The sequence below is a fragment of the Copadichromis virginalis genome, linkage group LG1, assembly GCF_057382275.1.
Source record: "Copadichromis virginalis isolate Kocher_CV1m ecotype Utaka linkage group LG1, C_Virginalis_male_GT1.1, whole genome shotgun sequence".
NCBI lineage: Eukaryota > Metazoa > Chordata > Actinopteri > Cichliformes > Cichlidae > Copadichromis > Copadichromis virginalis.
The window spans coordinates 28,190,257-28,209,969 of record NC_140618.1 but is presented as its reverse complement, the minus strand read 5'-3'; the positions used below and the strand labels follow the sequence as shown (position 1 = coordinate 28,209,969).

Sequence of the window (19,713 nt, the reverse complement as noted above, 5' to 3'; positions counted from 1 at the left end):
TCTGGAAGTGGTATTTTGCTTAGAAACATACCTTTACTGAAGTAATCCTCAGTGTCAGGAGTCGTGGAGTCATCTTTGCTGTCCTGTGGCTGTTGTTGCTGGGCACTTCTGGTAGCACCTGATGTCACTTCCTCCTCTTCTTCCTGTTCTTCGTGTCCTCTATTTCTTGGGTCACTGATTAGGTAAGAATGCAATGTCTCCATTGTGGTACCAGGCACTTTGATTGGACTAGCCCAGGGCCCTGAGTCTGAGTGGGATCCCCCAGCAAACTCATATGCTGGGGGTGGAGGATGATCTGATCGCATACCTCCTCTGGGACATACAGGTCTAGGGGGTTCTTTCACGTGCTCTTCCTCTTCCTCCTCTTCATCTTCATCATCATCATCATCCTGGGAGAAGGAGCGTTCTCCTAAAACCCTAAACTCAGGATGTGCACGAGATGAGTGGGTGAGCCCTCTGAACTCTCTATGAGAATGGATATGTGTGTGTAGATCCACAGGAGATGGATGGGGAGCACGTGGGACAGGTCGATGCACAGGTGAGCTGTCCTCAGAGAGGTCTGATGATGGGTCCATTCGGGTTCGGAAGGCAGTCATAGCCCAGAAAGTTCCAGGTCCATAGCGGTCCTGTCTAAGTAGCAGGCTTTCATAAGATGGAGGCCCATCAGGATGACGGCCAGGAGGTGTTGGTTGTGCATGCTCAGGGGAGGAGGTGTGCTCGTGACCTGGTGGTCTAGGAGGAGGTCTGCGAGGAGGGAGAGGCCTAGTGTTAGGAGGTGGCGGAGCCAGAGTAGAAGCACTAGGAGGACATTTGGGTCTTGTAGCAGTTTCTGTTACACTTGGTGTTTCCTGGTCTGTAGTGTAAGTAATTTGTGGATCTGCAGATTGGCTAACAGAATGAAGCTGCACTGATCGAAGAGCAGACGGTGTTATCGCTGACAGATTTGAACTAGGAATTGTTAATGTAGAGTTTGAACTTGGTGGTGGGTTGGTATTTGATGCTTCAGGAGCCAACAACTTTGTGCCAGTGGCTAAAACATTTGCAGCTCTGTGTTTGCTATGGTGCAATGTGTGCATGTGGTAAGTCCGGTGGGATAACGTGTGTCTGACATAGCCACCATGAAGGATACTGAGATCCAGCTGAGAAGGTGGAGGTGGAAAGTCTGGGTCTCTCTTATAGCAAGAGGAAATGGAAGCTCCATCTCTGGGGAAATGCTGCAGGGAAGCGAGAGAAGACTTCCTCTCTGGCACTTTGGGCTTCCTCTTGCCAGTTGAAGGAGACAATGGTCCTGGGAAAAATGCTGCCGAAGATGTGGGCAGGGTTGATGTAGGTGTTTCTGATTGGCTGGAATAACCACTTGATGGTGAAGCCAGACCAGCCAGTTTCTCAGGAGACCCTAGTTTGAAGTCTTCAGGTGGGAGTGGTGAACTAGTTGCCACGGTGTCTGAAGCCTGGGTAGGGGCCTGGGTTTGGGTTTCTGTGGAAGAGGAAGAGCTGTCTGGTGACTTGATACACTCCATGACAGTAGTGCCTGTGGCGGTGCTTGAGTTGGACATGGATGTGTACTCACCATTGTTGGACTTCAGTTCACTGTTATGAAGCCAAAGGTCTGCATAGTCAGATTGCACAGCACCTTCATCTTTAAATGAGTGTGTATCTGCAGAGCTGAAAGACATGGGCTCTACTATGTCCACGGTTTCCCCCAGTCCCATTCCCCATGTTCCCAAAGGCTCTGCCACTAAACAGGATGTCTGTAATGGTTCTGGAGCAACTCCAAGCTCTAGGTCCAGTTCCAGCTTCATATCTGTGGAAGACAAAGTAAGCTCCTGCTCAATAACCATCTTTGGTTGATCCTGATCTGCCTGTGTGTCCGTTCCGACATCAACACTACCACTGGGTTCCTTTAGTGAGGAGGTTCGTTTGGGTGGTGGAGGTTTGACTTTCGGTTTCCTTAATGAACGAGATGTCCTCCCCAGGGTTAGAGTGCCTGCTCTGAAGTCAGCTGAGGGCTCAGGGTAAACTCCATGTGATAGTGGTGCTGCCACAGTGTTGGACTGACCACAGTCAGGCCCTTGGTCTGCATAGTTATACATGTATCCTCTATAACTCTGATTACACTCTCTGATATGCACAGAGGAGGAATAGAAACCTTCTGTATCAGATGGGTAATGAGAGCCAGGCTCTGTTTCAGTGTTGCTCGTTTTGTCACTGAAGCCAGCTTGGTCTTCAAGGCTATGTTTAGAGCTGTACTCTTGGGTTACCCCATGGCTCTGGCTCAGGTTTTGGGTCTGGTCAGGGTCTTGATCTTGGTCAGTCTGATCTTGGTCTGGAGGGTATGTCCACTCTCCTTCACTGGCTGTACTGACCCCTGCATCATCCAGCTGGTCTGTGGCTGAGGATGTGAATGAGCTTGATCTGTGACCCTGGCCTTGGGGTCTGAGGTCAGAGTGATATGAGGGATCGAGGGAGAATCCCTCATCAATAGCATTGGGCACGGTGTTGAGTGACAGCTCTGAATCACAGTGGGATGAGCCTGTCAAGGGTGGAGAAGAGGGTGGCGGGATGGTTTCAGATGTTTGTGAGGGGCAGGTAGAACTAGAACCACTCCAGTTCCCGCTGGATGACTGGTGGTCTTCTTTGTGATCCACATGGCTGCCTAAGACTCCTGTTGTAGACACTGAATGAATAGGGCTACTAAACGTATCTGAGCTTGACGAGATCTCGCAGCTGCCCATGTCAGCCTTGCGTGGTAACCGTGAACGACCCCTCTCCATCCAGCTATGCTCTGGGCTTCCACCTCCTCCACCTCCTCTGTCTCTCTCCCCAGTTCGCTGCAGCCTTTTTAGGCTTCCAAGCTGTAGCGGCTCTGGAGCTGCTTGGTCATCTGTGCTCTCCTCTTCATCCTTCATCATCATCATCTTCATTCTTGGACTGGGGCCAGCTGGAATAAAGTCCTCTGCTTCGTAAGGTGACAATTCTTCATCCTCATCATCATCGTCATAATTGTCATCGTCATCCTCATCACTATCCATCAGACGTCCACCCTCTCGTGGAAGGCTACGGGAGCGCAATCGCCCACCATGGGATGTGGCTGTGGTGTATGTTGAGTCTGATTGGTCACCAAGAGAAGAAATATTTCCTGTTGAATGGGACAAAGAGGCAGGAATTCCCTGATGGCCTCGCTGAGCTCTAATACGCCTTCTGGAGGGAGCAGCTGTACCTGAAAATGAAAAAACAGAAAAGAGAGAGGGGAACAGATGGAGATATTTCTTAATGCATGTGGCCTGTAGATTGTAACTGCAAAAAAGAATTAATTATAATTCCAGATCAATTAATCAAGTTTAGGGATGAAAGTAGATAAGCAGCTTCGAGATAATTTTCATGCAATGGGATCTAGAGGGTCTTTGAAAACAGAGTAGATTAATCAAGGAGGAACCGTGCTGTAATGTGTGGTAAAAGTGCTCACCCTAAAGAACCTCCTCCAGTATCAGAAACTTACATGCTATAAGAAAATCATCTGTCTGGCAGCCAGAGTCACGAGTGTGATGGAGGCGACCACTGACTGAGAGTTCTTCCTGACAGAGCGAGAGTTGATGTGGATTGGCATGGATAATCACTGTGCGCTCTCTTGCCACAGGTGATTCATCGGAATCTGAAAGCAAAGAATCAAAGTGTCTTTACTTTCGGAAATATCCTGCGCTAACTTTTTCATCTGAGTTTTTCTTCAGAATGTGATATCCACAAACAACCCCGCAGGAAGACGAACCCTTAAATAAACAACAACTTTGTTTTTTAATATCCTTTTGGCTCGCATCTTTAAACTTTACACATAATTGTGAAGTTTTTTAACTCATGATCAAAATAATTCACATTTAAGCCTCTTTAAAAATGGAGAACCAAATTAGCTGTTTGCAAAAAATACATGTCATCTTTTTTATTGCCAAAAGTACAAAAATACATAGTATAGTAAAATACTATGTGAGAAGGATTTTATTATAACATACCCATATCGTGCTGTACTCTTTTGGGTATTCCTGTTATGGTTTTCCTCCTCCTTAGCTTCCTTCTCCTCTGAAGAACTGACTGAGAATGGACTAGAGAGCATCGAGCACTTGCTTCCCTGTCAAACCCAACTCCTGTAATAACAACAATGTATATATAAAATGTTGTTTAATAATCTTTTTAAAGAAACTATCTGGTATGATCCCAGGTTCGGGAATATCTAGATGAGAAAGTCTCTGTTTGCGTCCTGACAAAGGCCAGTAAAAGTCATCATCATCGTGCTATAATGATTTTAGCGTAGGCTGTATGTTTGTTCCTGAAGTCCTCCAAGATGACTGGTTCAATCTTGATTAAACTTACCCTATAAACTGCCTAGGGTACCAAGATTCACAACATCTATATGGCAATTGATTAGAATATTTACTTCAAATAAAATGCACTGTTTCTTTTTCTGTGTATGTGTATATAGAAACTGCACAATCGAGGCCAGTTACACCTTTTCTATGCATGTAAATAGAATCTAACATTTGCACGTTCATATGCTCCTTACACCTGCGTTTTAATAGTCACCGTAGAGTTTAAGCCATAAGAATTGTCAAGTTTTTATTTTCTATCCGGTACGATTCTATACCATTAACTATGGGTGAGCGATGGTCACAACAGATTGCAGAGTAAGGGGAATCTTTCCAGACATGTGCATGGTATGGCCAAAGAACCGTGATAGTTGTAAAAGGCCGCAAGTAGTTGCTGCAAACAGCAGGTTTGGCTGTTCTTTTCTTTGAGGCAATATATTTCTTTGCCACTTCAGTTGCATCTTAATTTCTGTGCTTACAATTAAAAGTTCCTATTATTGCTATTAATGTGCGGTTTAAAGCGTTTGACCTATTGCAAATGGTAAAAGTACTGCCCTTTCCTCTTTTAGTGACTGTTCAAACGTGTACTTTAAAACAGTGTTGAAATTCATATTTACTAGTAACTATGTAGTTTGTATGTAGTTCTTAAATAGAGCTTAAGCTATTAAAGCTTATGATCCCAACATTTACAAATAACAGAACAGATATGTTTAACAGTAACAGCCCATGAATGAGCTGTAGCACATACCGAATAAGGCCTGTGCATTATATGTTTCAGATTATCAACTGATTTAAATGCTGTTTATTTTTCAACTTTATTTTCTCTTTCTTCTTTAACTTACCTGTGACATTGATCGGGATGATACAGGAAGAGATAGCATGAGAATCGCCAGATGACTTGTGATCTGATGGTGGGACGTTTTCCTTTGACCAGTTTGTCTGCTTATCCTGGGTTGAAGGTGCACTGGGGGCTGAGGCCTGGGCTCTGTTGCTTCCCAAGACCTCACCGCCTTCACCTTCCCCTGTAGAGGTAGCCTGTAAGAAACAGGCAGATATTGGCAGCATTAAATGTGCGTTAGGATTTAATTTGAGAAAGTTACAGATTAACAGTAACTACTTACATTGGTGAGGTGAATCTTTTTTTTTTTTTTTTTTACAATTTTTCTAACAATATCATATACACTCATGGACACTTCATTAGGTACACTTTGTTCAAATGATGAATGACACAAATATCTATTCGGCCAATCACATGCCAGCAACTCAAGATATTTAGGTTTGTAGACATTGTCAAAATTACCCAACAGAGATGAAATTCAAGAATCAGAATGGGGAAGTGATTTTGAATGTGGTTTGGTTGTTGGTCACAGAAGTGTACCCATCTTCTGGTGGCTGCTTTGAGCATGATAACATATCATGTCACAAAGCGCCAATCATCTCAAACTGGCTTTTTGAACATGACAGTGAGTTCACTGTACTCAAATGACCTCCACAGTCATCAGATCTCATTCTAATAGATCACCTTTGGGATGTGGTGGTGGCACAGAAGATTTACATCCTGGATATGTAGCTGACAAATCTGTAGCAACTGTGAGTTTATCTTGTCAGACCAAAACCTCTGAACAATGTTTCCAGCACCATGTTGAATCTATGATATGAAGAATTGAGGGGAAAAGTGTCCAATCCAGTACTAGTAAGGCGTACGTAATGATGTGTCCAATGAATCTATGCAATAGCTAAGTCTAATTCAAAGTACTCCACACTGAAAGCTGTAGCTGAATGACTCAAACTACTAAACAAGTAATATGATAGGAAGATTAAAAAAAGAAATCAAAACGAAAAAGCTTGGTACCTTTCTATTCCATGGAATGAAGATGCAACTTTCAATAGGGTGAAGTGAGTAAAAGCACTCAAACTAAGAACACAAAATATAACAAAAAATTAATTAATTAAGTCGATGAAGTGACATGTGAAATCCAAAAGATTTAAAGTAATTCCACATAAAAAAGATTAAAGGAAAATCAAAAGGTGACAACTGAACAAGGCGGTGCACTCTTTTCAACCTTTTCTCCCCAACAGATATTTAATCGATGCTGCTACATGTTCCTGTTCTTCAACCCAAAACCCAGGAAATTTTTTTAACATATGTTATATAGTAACAATCCTGCATTTATCTCCTAACATAAAAGCTGTAAAAAAAAAGAAAAGAAAAAAAACGGTGTACAAATATTTGACATCAGATGTCAGGTATGTCACTCTGACACATCTTTCTTACCTTTCTTTGGATCGTCTGAACATCTGCTTCTCTTGGCCTCTCCTGTAGTAGAAAGAAACACGCACATAAAAGCAAGCATTTTTTTTACACACACAGGCAAATGTTGTAAAGTCTGTCAGGACTGAAAATGATCAATTTTTGGCCAAGTGTAAATGTTCTTTCTTACTTTTCTCTGTATGGTCTGGATTTCTGATTCTTTCACAGGCCTCTCCTTCAAGAGTTTTCAAAACAAGAAAGAGTAGAGCGAGTGTAATTAAAAACACACAACCTCTACACAAAAAAGTTCCAAAGCAATTAAAAAAATAGAAGTGGTATAAAAGATGTAGCATGATAACATGTAGTTCCAGACACACAGCCTTAACTGTGCACAAATGTGCATATAACATAAATTTCACATTAGCATGTGTCAATAGAAAAATCACAAACAAATTTCTGTTTTACCTTCCTGGGTTGATAGTCTAAGTCTCGCTCCCTTTCTGCTCTCTCTTGCTGCATGCAAAAGTTAGAATAAGATATTTTATCATTTTATTGGAAGACACGAAGTACAGATTTCATAAAAACCAACAAAAAGTTGTGCAAACAGCACCACACGACAATTTGAACCAGTTAAGGAAACACTTTAAGTTTATCTAAGCAGCTTATTGTCACCTGTACACAGAATTCAAAGTAAGCAATTTTCTGATTTCATATCAATCAATCAATTTATTTATAAATATTTATGTTGGCGATCGTGGCTCAAGAGCTGGCAGTTCGTCTTCATAATCGGAAGGTTGCCGGTTCGAGCCCCGGCTCGGACAGTCTCGTTGTGTCCTTGGGCAAGACACTTCACCCGTTGCCTACTGGTGGTGGTCAGAGGGCCCGGTGGCACCAGTGTCCGGCAGCCTCGCCTCTGTCAGTGCGCCCCAGGGTGGCTGTGGCTACAATGTAGCTGCCATCACCAGTGTGTGAATGACTGAATGTAGTGTAAAGCGCTTTGGGGTCCTTAGGGACTAGTAAAGCGCTATACAAATACAGGCCATTTACGAGCACATTTAAAAACAACAAAGGTTGACCAAAGTGCTGTACATAGTTGTGATGACCCACTGCACCCTGCCTTCCTTTTGGCTCATGTGTGTCTTGTTTGCAGGCACTGGAGAGGCAGAGTTCCCGTTTACAATCAGTGACACTGGCAACACCTGGGCCAGTGTGCCAGGACTCTATATAAAAAGCCTTTAGGGCATAGTTTTGGTTGGCTCTGAGACACCAGGTTGGACTTTGGCTGCGTTAGGTTTGGTGTTTTACTTTTGACACTATTAGATGCATCATCTTCCACTCATACATCCCTTCACACACTACTGATGGTACTGATTACACTTACCACTGTTTGTTTTTGACAGTAGGGTTTCTTTTCTGTTTTATTTATTTAAAAGAATAAAGCAGCTTGGAATACATTCCTAACCATGTCTGGATTTTTTTTTTGTTGTTGTCATGACTGTAAGGCCCGGTTCATGACAAAAAAGTAAAAAGTAGATCAAACACACACAAAGAACAAAACTCAGTCACAATTAAATTATGTGTTTTTAAACGGGTTTTCAAAAATGTCAAGTGATGAAGAGATCCTAGTTTCAAGAGGCAGATTGTTCCAAAGTTTGGGTGCAGCAATCGCAAAGGCCCGATCTCCTCTGGTTTTTAGCCTGCTTCTAGGGACAACTAGACTTATCAGCTGACCTGAGAGTTCTATTAGGAGTTTTTTTTAGTTCCCTTAAAAGCTATGTTTTCAAAATTGTCAAAACTGTTACTGATTTGACAAGTGGATCTGTTGCATCTGAGCTCCACACACAACATTCACAAATGCAAACATTATATTGGTTCAGAGCATGGAGTAGTTTCTCCTACTTGGAGCCACACGGCAGAATTGTTTTAAGACTGGTTTACACAACTATCATGGCCAAAATAACTCACAATGATAATTTTATCACGCTATAAAAATATGTGATTGCAGCAAAAATTATATCAATCTAATTAATCTCTAACTTTCTTTATTGTGTGTTTGATTACTTGTGTTGCATAGGAATCGCAATCAAAATATGGGTGGAGGGAGGTGGAACTCTGACACTGTAAGTATATGAAAATATTATCTCCTTTTATTTTGTTTTACAGGAGTCAACAATAAGTGTTAAGGTGCAATATCAAAATAGATGCATTTGACTGAAGAAGAATCTTGGAGATACTGATGCCAAATACCAAATTTTATCACAACTTTTGCTACAGATATTAACTGACCACTGATAAGATGCACAGTCCTAAACGAGGATTTATGAAGCAAGAAAAGTCCCTGGTGTAGTTGCTGTCATTTACGGTGAACCGCATCTTAACTCCACCCTGTTTGTTAAACGTAACATACTCTTAGTTCATGTTACTCTCAGTGAGTCCTTACCGCTCTTGCCAGGCGACTCCTCTGTTGCCGCCGGATGGTGTGGGGCGAAGGAAAGGTGGGCATGGGGGGCGCCACTGAGATAGAGATGGTCACTCTGTTTCTCTCCCGACTCGTGGACCGCTGCCGCTGTTGTTCGTCTGTGAAAACCGAACACACGAGTACAAATTTCCAGTCCATACTTTGTACATAATGCAACTTTGCCCCTGATTTTGCCTCTCTCACCTCGGTGCAGAGCTCTGAGACTGAGCTGAGCGTTTCTGTGCAGCTCCTCCAGACACGGCGGTCGGGTGCAAGGATGAAATACATTGTGCTGCTGGTGCCATGGAGCCTGATAGTGAACCGACAGCTTGCTCTCTATGTCGAGGTTTGACACCGCTAAGATGAGAGGAGAGAGACAGAATTAATTCTCTTAAATAGAATCTTTGATATGACTATCCATGTTTAAGTTTTAACTTGGGACTCTTGAATTTGCATGTACAGTCACAAACTAAAATATGGTTTCTACATCATAAATAAACAGGACGCGCAGAAATCAAAATTGTCTCCAAAAAAATTGAAGCAAAACAACAATTCTATGAATTGATGATGAGGAGAAGAAAAGCGATCAACATCATCGAGGACCATGTGAAGAAACAGGAGAGAGATGCACTAAATTCACAGAAAGACTATGACAAGCTCCCCAAGATGCTTGAAAAACCTGCCCATAAAATGCTTTAGCATAAAATTAGGAAAGCTGCTGTTGTGCTGAAGGCCAGCACAATAAATGTAGATATAATGTAGTCTTCATTCAATCAATATGACATTAATTCATAAATAACTTCACTTTTGGAATTTTAAATAGTTTTGAAGGCAATATCTATTTACTTTTAGAAGAAAGGGCTTTTGCAGAGTGCTTTGCGCACACACATACAAGTATACCCTTCGATCCATATTCTTAACTATTTGTTCAGTTCAGGGTCATTAGGAGGCTCGAGCCTATTCCAGCCATCACAGGACTAACACAGACAAAAAGACAAGCATTCACTCCCACCTTCACACCTTTGGCCAATTTAAAATCACCAGTTAACCTAACAAGTAAGTCTTTAGACATGCTTGCAGGGGGAAGCTGGCGTGCCCGAAGAGATCCTACGCAGGCACAGGGAGAACATGCAGGCTCCACACTGAAAGACTTCAGCCAGAACCTTCTTCAAATCTGTTTACAGACAGAATTTGCCAGTCTCTAGTCTGTATGTCTTGTGGATGAAAACACGAGACAAAGCCCTGACACACCAGCAGGTGGCAGCTAAACCCACACCTTAAACTCTGAACATACCAACAGACCACTGTAAATTTCGCAGTCCTTCATGTTTTTATTGCAACAAAGATTTCACCAAAGAAAAATTTCTCCCATCATAAATTATATATATATATATATATATATATATATATATATATATAAAGTTGATGTTCACACAAGATAACTCATAATTCAAAATGCACTTGCATCCTTGGAAGCCACACTGTATGTCAGTAGCCACGCAACCTTCCTTATATGTGCCTGCATCCAATTATAATCAGACAGCATTTGGCTCATGTAAACTACAAGGTTAAAAAACACAGAGTCCGTTCAGTGACATCAAGCAAACCATTACAAATTACAGTTACAGACAAAGTCACTTTTTTAGATTTCACATCTGTATAATTCATAAAGATAATGTTTTTGAAGATATAACAAGACTTCACACAGCCGAAGAAAAGAACTTGAACTTTTTTAAGAGAAACGAAAATATATTTTAGTTTCATTACAAGTAGGACAGACAAGCAAAATATATTGACCAAAGCTGGAAGAAAAGTTGAGTGTCTGTACATTGCTGACCACATTATGTCCATTAAATTGGTACATTGTTGCTGTTTAGTACAACCAGCATTTCTATATGAGTACTCATAAAGTGTGGTATGATCTTAATCAAGTCAGATTAAACTGAACAAACTGAAAGCATGAATGCTGACTTAAAGTCCCGTATCTTGCCAACTTTCTCTCTTTATCCATCATTGCTCTCTTTTTTACTCTACGTTTAAGTCTCTGTTTCCCCAAACTGTGACATTTGCAGATGCAGTGTCAGCAACTTGCAGAGGGGGAAGTATGAAAGAAAAAAGTAGAGTACAAAAGAGAGTAAATGCCTGAGAATATCAAACAAAATTTTGTGATAAATGCATGCAGACGGTAAAGAGAGATCTCAAAACGATTTGCTGAACAACTTCAATACCCCCCCCCCCCCCCCAAAAAAAAAGTATTGATGAGAAACAGAGAAAACAAACAGATGAGAAAAAGATAGCATTTTATGTTGTATCAACTCTTAGATCAACAGTATCTAAGTTTAAAGGCAGAAAAATGTCAGTTTGTTTCAACTGGACAATTATTGTGTGTTCAGATGTTACAACCCCAAAATTGGCAACCCAGTTGCAATGCTGTAACACTGCAATTAACCAAACAGCAAATTGAAGCACCTATATGTCAAACAGCTGCTTTTATTACACTGACAGTGTTGGATGAACACAGTTTTGCCACATGCAGTTTCCTTTCTCTCGCCATGTTGGGTGTGCTGAATATCTGCAGGAGGTCTGGTGGCACTTATAACAGCTTGAGAGCTTGGGCACACTCCAAAAAAAAACTAAAAAAAAAAAAAAACTCTAAATATAAATAATCCTAGTAAATTAAAAATGAATTGAATTCAAATGAAAATCGAACAAACAGAGCTTATTAATCTAGAAATCATGAAACTTAACTCTTTGAAATACATGCTTTTAAATCTGATACTGGCAACATGTTTCATTCAAGTCATGTTTACCTCAGTGTTGCATCATTTTTTTAACAGCACTCTGTTTCACAGCTGCTTTACCGTAGTTGAAAAAGATCTTTTCTTTCTTCCCAGTTTTGCTTGATGTAAACTTCAGATGTTTAACTTCAGCATAAATTATTCCCACTTCTGATAGATTTGATCAAAGATTTGGCAATAGTATTCGTAATCTGTGAAACAAAAGGGATGGAAAGAGGATGCCATGCCTATCTGGGATGCTCTTTTTAGACTCAGTCATGTTATTAATAGAGCTTTATTAATGAACTAGTTGTGAGATGTCTCACCAGGTGTTTTTTTTTAAGAACTGCAAAACTGTTTGTTGCCTTTATATCACTGTTTCATTTAAGAGTTTTTACCAGCAAATTCAACATATCTGTCAAAAATAATCAACATTTTTTAAGTTGTTTTTTGTGCTACTTTTGATTCAATATGTGCTAAATGATCTAAAAATGTGTTTTTATTACCATTTTACACAGTGTCACAACTATACTTGTATCAAGGTTGTATGAAGCAGGACTACAACCAGACATAATCATCTGTGACAACTACACATGTCCCAGATTTAGCATTAACTTTTCTATTACTGGTCCAGCTATATTATATATATATATACATATATATATATATATAAAAACACCCAGCACGCCCCTGCGGGCGGTTTATCCTTCAAGCTCGGGTCCTCTACCAGAGGCCTGGGAGCTTGAGGGTCCTGCGCAGTATCTTAGCTGTTCCCAGGACTGCGCTCTTCTGGACAGAGATCTCCGATGTTGTTCCCGGGATCTGCTGGAGCCACTCGCCTAGCTTGGGAGTCACCGCACCTAGTGCTCCAATTACCACGGGGACCACCGTTACCTTCACCCTCCACATCCTCTCGAGCTCTTCTCTGAGCCCTTGGTATTTCTCCAGCTTCTCGTGTTCCTTCTTCCTGATATTGCTGTCATTCGGAACCGCTACATCGATCACTACGGCCGTCTTCTTCTGTTTGTCTACCACCACTATGTCCGGTTGGTTAGCCACCACCATTTTGTCCGTCTGTATCTGGAAGTCCCACAGGATCTTAGCTCGGTCATTCTCCACCACCCTTGGGGGCATCTCCCATTTTGACCTCGGGACTTCCAGGTTATACTCGGCACAGATGTTCCTGTACACTATGCCGGCCACTTGGTTATGGCGTTCCATGTATGCCTTGCCTGCTAGCATCTTGCACCCTGCTGTTATGTGCTGGATTGTCTCTGGGGCATCTTTACACAGCCTGCACCTGGGGTCTTGCCTGGTGTGATAGACCCCAGCCTCTATGGATCTTGTGCTCAGAGCTTATTCTTGTGCTGCCATGATTAGTGCCTCTGTGCTGTCTTTCAGTCCAGCTTTGTCCAGCCACTGGTAGGATTTCTGGATATCAGCCACCTCCTCTATCTGCCGGTGGTACATACCGTGCAGGGGCCTGTCCTTCCATGATGGTTCCTCGTCTCCCTCCTCTTTCTTGGGTTTCTGCTGCCTGAGGTATTCACTGAGCACTCGGTCAGTTGGGGCCATCTTCCCAATGTATTCTTGGATGTTCGTTGTCTCATCCTGGACTGTGGTGCTTACACTCACCAGTCCCCGGCCCCCTTCCTTCCGCTTAGCGTACAGCCTCAGGGTGCTGGATTTGGGGTGAAACCCTCCATGCATGGTCAGGAGCTTTCTTGTCTTTATGTCAGTGGCTTCTATCTCCTCCTTTGGCCAGCCTATTACCCCAGCAGGGTACCTGATCACGGGCAGGGCGTACGTGTTGATGGCCCGGATCTTGTTCTTACCATTCAGCTGACTTCTCAGGACTTGCCTGACCCTCTGCAGGTACTTGGTGGTTGCAGCTTTTCTAGCGGCCTCTTCATGGTTCCCATTCGCCTGTGGGATCCCCAAGTACTTGTAACTGTCCTCTATGTCTGCAATGTTGCCTTCTGGTAGTTCAATCCCCTCAGTTCTGACTACCTTCCCTCTCTTTGTTACCATCCTACTACACTTCTCCAGTCCGAACGACATTCCAATGTCATTGCTGTATAGCCTGGTAGTGTGGATCAGTGAATCGATGTCTCGTTCACTCTTGGCATACAGCTTGATGTCATCCATGTACAGGAGGTGGCTGACAACTGCTCCGTTCTGTAGTCGGTATCCGTAGCCAGTCTTGTTAATGATCTCACTGAGGGGGTTCAGGCCTATGCAGAACAGCAGTGGGGACAGAGCATCTCCTTGGTAGATCCCGCACTTGATGGTGACTTGTGCTATGGGCTTGGAGTTGGCCTCTAGTGTTGTACGCCACATCCCCATTGAGTTCCTGATGAAGGCTCTTAGGGTCCCATTGATCTTGTACAATTCTAGGCATTCCAGTATCCAGCTGTGGGGCATTGAGTCATAGGCCTTCTTGTAATCAATCCAGGCAGTGCACAGGTTGGTCAGTCTGGTCTTGCAGTCTCGGCTGATTGTTCTGTCTACCAGTAGCTGGTGTTTTGCACCTCTGGTATTCTTGCCAATTCCTTTCTGTGTCCCGCTCATGTATTGATCCATGTGCCTGTTCATCTTAGCCGATATGATGCCTGACAGGAGCTTCCATGTAGTACTGAGGCAGGTTATTGGTCGGTAGTTGGAGGGGACCGGTCCCTTCTTGGGGTCCTTGGGGATCAGGACCGTCCGGCCTTCAGTTAGCCAATCCGGGTGTCTCTCGTTAACTAGCAGCTGGTTCATTTGTGCTGCCAGACGCTCGTGGAGTGCAGTCAGCTTCTTCAGCCAGTAGGCGTGAACCATATGCCCGTAGTGCTGCATTAACATCATCTAGCAGACCTTCTGAGGGAACTTCACGTAATCTATATATATATATATATATATATATATATATATATATATATATACAGATTTTGTATCTCTCTCTTTTTTTTAATCTCTTTCAATCTCTCTTGTGCAGATGTGAGTGAATGTAAGTCATTAGTAGAATGTATTAGGGTGTATCTGGGTCAGGCAGTATACACCCTAGGCAGTAGCTGCAGAATCTTGTCATAGTAGACAGCTGTTATATAAGAAACACAAGCCAGCCAGTTCTGCTTAGGAAAATTGCACTGTGAGCGTATGGCAACTCAAACGGTGCAACATCTCATATTTTCTGAGATTCTGGTTTTGTATCTCCTCCTGGTCCACTGTGGCCTTTTTCTGTGGAATCTGCATGGTCTCCTTGTGTCTCTGTGGGTAACTGGTGATTCTGAGCCGGCTGAGAATGTGAGGTAGATAATATGCTCATGCATGGAATAGTGTACTGTATTAAAGTATTTTGAGTGGTCAGTGTAAGTACAAATGACTATAAAGATGTAAATGGTGTGAATCGTCAGACACCCCACGATATGATATTATCACAATACTTCACTCAGGATCTTTGCTGGGTGTAACACGTTACTGTGATTACATGATATTTTTCAGTAGCACAGTAATGTAAAGAGTTACTGTATTTACATTACAGTTACAATTACAAGCTACGATCAGCTGATTTTATTTCATGTGTGGAAAGAGAAAAATGGCACAGTGGTACAGCAATAGAGCTTTTGAGGAGTGGAGATACGGAAATTACTTTAATTTTTATTGCACAATAGGATGAGAGTGCGATGGTAAAGTTGAAGTGGCATCCAGCTACATTATGCTGCTCATACAACTTTAGCCCTTTGCAAGCAGCTGCACAGACAGCATGCTAACACAAAGCTAGCAAAGAATCCAGAGTGACTTTATCGCTGTGTTTGCTGTCTCCTGCCCAGCAGCCAGACCCTGATCTTCACCAGGTAGCAAAGGGAGTGATTTCTATTATTGAAGGCTCTCTGCCTTACAGTATAAAGTGCCTTGAGTTGAACGTTGTTGTGATTTTGCGCTGTATGTAAATAAAGTGGAATTGAATTGAATGAGAACTCAGACTTGTAGTCTCTTTCTACCTTTTCATGTTTCTAAAGTAGAATCACTGTGGCGATTGCTTTAAAGTCTCTTTGGGCTGCTTTTCATCTTTGCTTTGTGTTGCCGGCTGTGTTTTCATGTGCAAATACTAAAGAAAGATCCTACGTGTGTCACCATTAGGGTAGGGATTTGTGTTGGTGTGTGGGACTGTAGCCTATAGGTTTATATTGTTAACTGGTAATGATGTAATAATTTCAGGTAATTTTATAGAGTAATGATACAATAATAAGTAGTGTAATGAATCACTTTCTGCGGTGAGTAACCAAGTAACATACTGCTTAACTTAAATGTATTACTTAAATAACGAGTATTGTATAATACATTATTTTTCTTGAGTCTTTACCCCAGTACTGCTCCCGATACAATATTATTGCAATTAATTAATATTAACATTTTGCGATTTTCTATATGAGTATTGCATCATCATTTATTGCAATTTATCAAACTTTTTTTAATCAAAGTTTTTTTGGGAAAATGATGTCCTTCAATTTAAACTTTCCATATCTCTTTGTCACTAAAAGGTTCCGTAAATGTTGTCATAAGACTGCCACCAGTCTGCGATTGAATGGGATCAAGTTTGCAGTTAAATTAAATCAGCTTCTGATAATACAGCAAATATCAGTGATTAATCATCAAAAATCACATATCTGTTGCTGTCTACATAGACAAAAATTCACATTTAATTTTAACATTTACTCAAAGCAACCTCCCTGTTCCCTCAAGTTGCGCTCATTTTACAAATACTTAGTCAACATGTTGGCAGTCTGTCTACATTTATAAATGAGGTACCAATTATTTGCCAACCTTTGCCAATCTCTCTGAGAGATTGGCAAGATGGGCCCTTTTGTTTGTAGTATTCCTGGAATATTTTAATTTATTAGAATAAAATATCAATATTTTGTGTGACTGTATCAATACAATATTGCCAGACAAAATATACTTATATATGCTGTATCAATTTTTTTCCAACCCCTATAAAATGGCAGTATAATCGTTTGCTGTACAAGGCTTATTGTTATAAAAACTAATTAATTGAATCAGTTAATCTTTAGGTTGACTTATTGATTAATGTCTATTAATCTAAACAATATACAATGGCATACAATATATATTTTTAAACTTGTGACCAACAGTACAAAACTCAATCAACTAAACGTTTATACAAAGTGGCAACTTAGATTCCAACATGGAAGTGCTTAAAAGCCAGTCCCTTTGACTTCTATGCCAAAAAATTCATGGCAGAAATAAACATGTTTATACCTTGGCACAAAAAAATTGCTTTTATCTCTTCCTGGTTCTCTAATCGCTAGTTTCCCTGATCTTGACAACTGAAAAGGACTTAATTCTTTTCTTTTCTAACCACATGCATAGATTTTCTTCCATTTATCCCACAAGGAGAACATGCAAACTCTATGTAGGAAGTCCCCAACCAGTTGATGGATTTGAATCCAGGGCCTTCTTGCTGTAAAACAACAGTACTACCACTGCATCACTATGTGACAAAATGCTTGGTAGACAATACAGGTTTATAAAATCAAGCATGCAGACCGCTTCTACAAACACGAGTAAAAGAATGAATCACTTTCAGGAACTTAGTGAATTCCAGCGTAGTACCGTGAAACAATGCCACCTGTGCAATAAGTCCAGTTGTGAAATTTCCTCACTATTAAATATTCCACAGTCAGCTGTTAATAGTATATAACAAAGTGGAAGCGTTTGCGAGTGACAGCAAATGAGCCACAAAGTGGTTGGCCACGTAAAATCGCAGCGCATGGTCAGCAGATGCTGAGGTGCATAGCGCATCGAAATTGCCAACTTTCTGCAGAGTCAGTTGCTGCAGACTTCCAAACCTTATGTGACCTTCATATTAGCTCAAGAATAGTGCATAAAGAGTTTCATGGAATGGGTTTCCATGTTCGAGCAGTTGCATCCAAGCCTTACATCACATTATATGAAAGTGCAATGGAAAGCATTGTAAAGCACGCCGCCACTGGACTCTAGAGCACTGGAGGAACGAATCACACTTCTCCATCTGGCAATCCGATGGACGAGTCTCGGTTTGGCAGTTGCCAGGAGAACAGTACTTGTCTGAATGTATTGTGTCAAGTGTAAAGTTTGATGGAGGGGGAATTATGGTGTGGGTTTCTCTTTCAGGAGTTGGGGTGGGTCCTTTAGTTCCAGAAGAAATGGAACTCTTAATGCTTCAGAATACCAAGACATGTTGGACAATTTCATGCTCCAAACTTTATGGGAACATTCTGGGGACGGCCCCTTCCTGTTCCAACATGACTGTGCAACATAGACTTTGCACAAAGCAAAGTCCATAAAGACATGGATGAATAAGTTTGGTGTGGAAGAACTTGACTGGCATGCACAGAGCCCTGATCTCAAACTGATAGAACACCTTTGGGATGAATTAGAGTGGAGACTGCAAGCCAGGACTTCTCATCCAACATCAGTGTCTGAAAGAATGGTCAAGAATTCCCTTAAGCTCACTCCTAAAACTTTTGAATTAACCTTCCTAGAAGAGTTGCAGCTGATATAGCTGCAAAGGTTGGGCCGACATCCTATTAAACCCTTTGAATTAAGAATGGGATGTCACTCAAATTTATATGAATTTGAAGGCAGATAAATTAATTTGCGAATACAGTATACACAAAGGTTTAAAGTTATGCATTATTAACACTAAATGGATATCTGTGTTTGAGCATTCTATATATACAGCCTAATACACCACTCCCTCCCAAAAATATGGATACGGCAATATTCTACATCGATTCTACAAATGATATAAAATCAACACAGGAGAATGGTCCTGTCCTAATAAAAATCCAATGAATATTTTAGACAATCAAAATAAGGACTAAACAGGAAGAAAGAAGTTTAAGATACACTTGACGTTGGAGACAGTACCTCTGGATCGCACAGGGACGCACCCTAGACCAAGACAAGCCAAAGCCATAGTCAGCAGCTGTATAGTTCCTCTTTTTCTTTTCTCCCTCTGTGTCTTCGTCTGTTGGTCCTCCTTTCTCTTTTAGACTCCTTATCATCTGTTTCTCAGTAATAACATCTTATTTAAAGCTACAGACCTTTATAAACCATTCCTGTGCAAGCCCAACATCTAACAACAACTAACAACATCTGCATACACAGACCTCTCCCTCCTCCTCCTCCTCCTCATCACCCACCTGCCTGCTATCCCTGCTTTCTCCTCCCTTCAGCTGACCCAACATATCACTATAAAGGACTATTTCTTTCTTGTCCACAGAATATGTGGATGTTCCACTGCTTTACTGACAGCCTCATGACACTAACAAAGAGTGACAGGACTACACGTCTGTATGCCATCCCTGTTGTCCCTGTGATTCACCCCCATGTGCCTGTATCAGATGGTAGATTCCTGCCTGGGCATGGGCTGTCCCTGACCATAATCTCTTTATGATGCGGTAATATGTGGAAGGAGGCTTCAGCGTCAACGTATTAATGTATTAATCCACCACATGCTGGGAATATGTATGGCCGTGATCTAAAAGTCATGCTGTGCGGTTATAACATCTCTCATTGATGCAGTCAAATATTTGAAGAACTTTGCAACACTGAAGAAGAGGGGAAAAAATTGAGTCTACAGTTTGAAAATCTGAGCTCAATGGTGGTTTTTTTTGTTGCTTTTTTTCAATAATGCAGTGTCCTCTTTAGAGAAACTTTGTCTTTGTCTGAACTGACTATCAGGGTCATGATCCCCATGTGGGTGTAAAATAAACAGCACGCACTCACAGAAAGAGAGAGTGTAAGCGCACCCCGCCTGGTAATCTGCTGTAATCTGGAGCTCTGACTTTGGAGAAGAGCTGGTGGAGCTGGCAGTCTGATCAA

The 19,713-nt window shown here is 41.6% G+C and overlaps 1 protein-coding gene across 3 annotated transcripts in view; it reads right to left on the bottom strand.

Annotated features, from left to right (window-relative positions):
- Nucleotides 1–19,713, bottom strand: part of nhsb (Nance-Horan syndrome b (congenital cataracts and dental anomalies)) — a 57,433-nt gene that overhangs the window by 2,292 nt on the left and 35,428 nt on the right. For 2 of the 3 annotated variants that reach the window (XM_085457760.1, XM_085457770.1), the window contains exons 2-10: nucleotides 9,269–9,421; nucleotides 9,047–9,183; nucleotides 7,072–7,119; nucleotides 6,797–6,841; nucleotides 6,631–6,672; nucleotides 5,198–5,390; nucleotides 4,005–4,136; nucleotides 3,500–3,652; nucleotides 32–3,220 (exon numbers count right to left, since the gene is read on the bottom strand). In XM_085457760.1, coding sequence (XP_085313886.1) covers nucleotides 32–3,220; nucleotides 3,500–3,652; nucleotides 4,005–4,136; nucleotides 5,198–5,390; nucleotides 6,631–6,672; nucleotides 6,797–6,841; nucleotides 7,072–7,119; nucleotides 9,047–9,183; nucleotides 9,269–9,421 — 4,092 coding nt within the window. The remainder of the gene's footprint in view (nucleotides 1–31; nucleotides 3,221–3,499; nucleotides 3,653–4,004; nucleotides 4,137–5,197; nucleotides 5,391–6,630; nucleotides 6,673–6,796; nucleotides 6,842–7,071; nucleotides 7,120–9,046; nucleotides 9,184–9,268; nucleotides 9,422–19,713) is intronic. The other variant, XM_085457779.1, reaches the window with a different exon arrangement.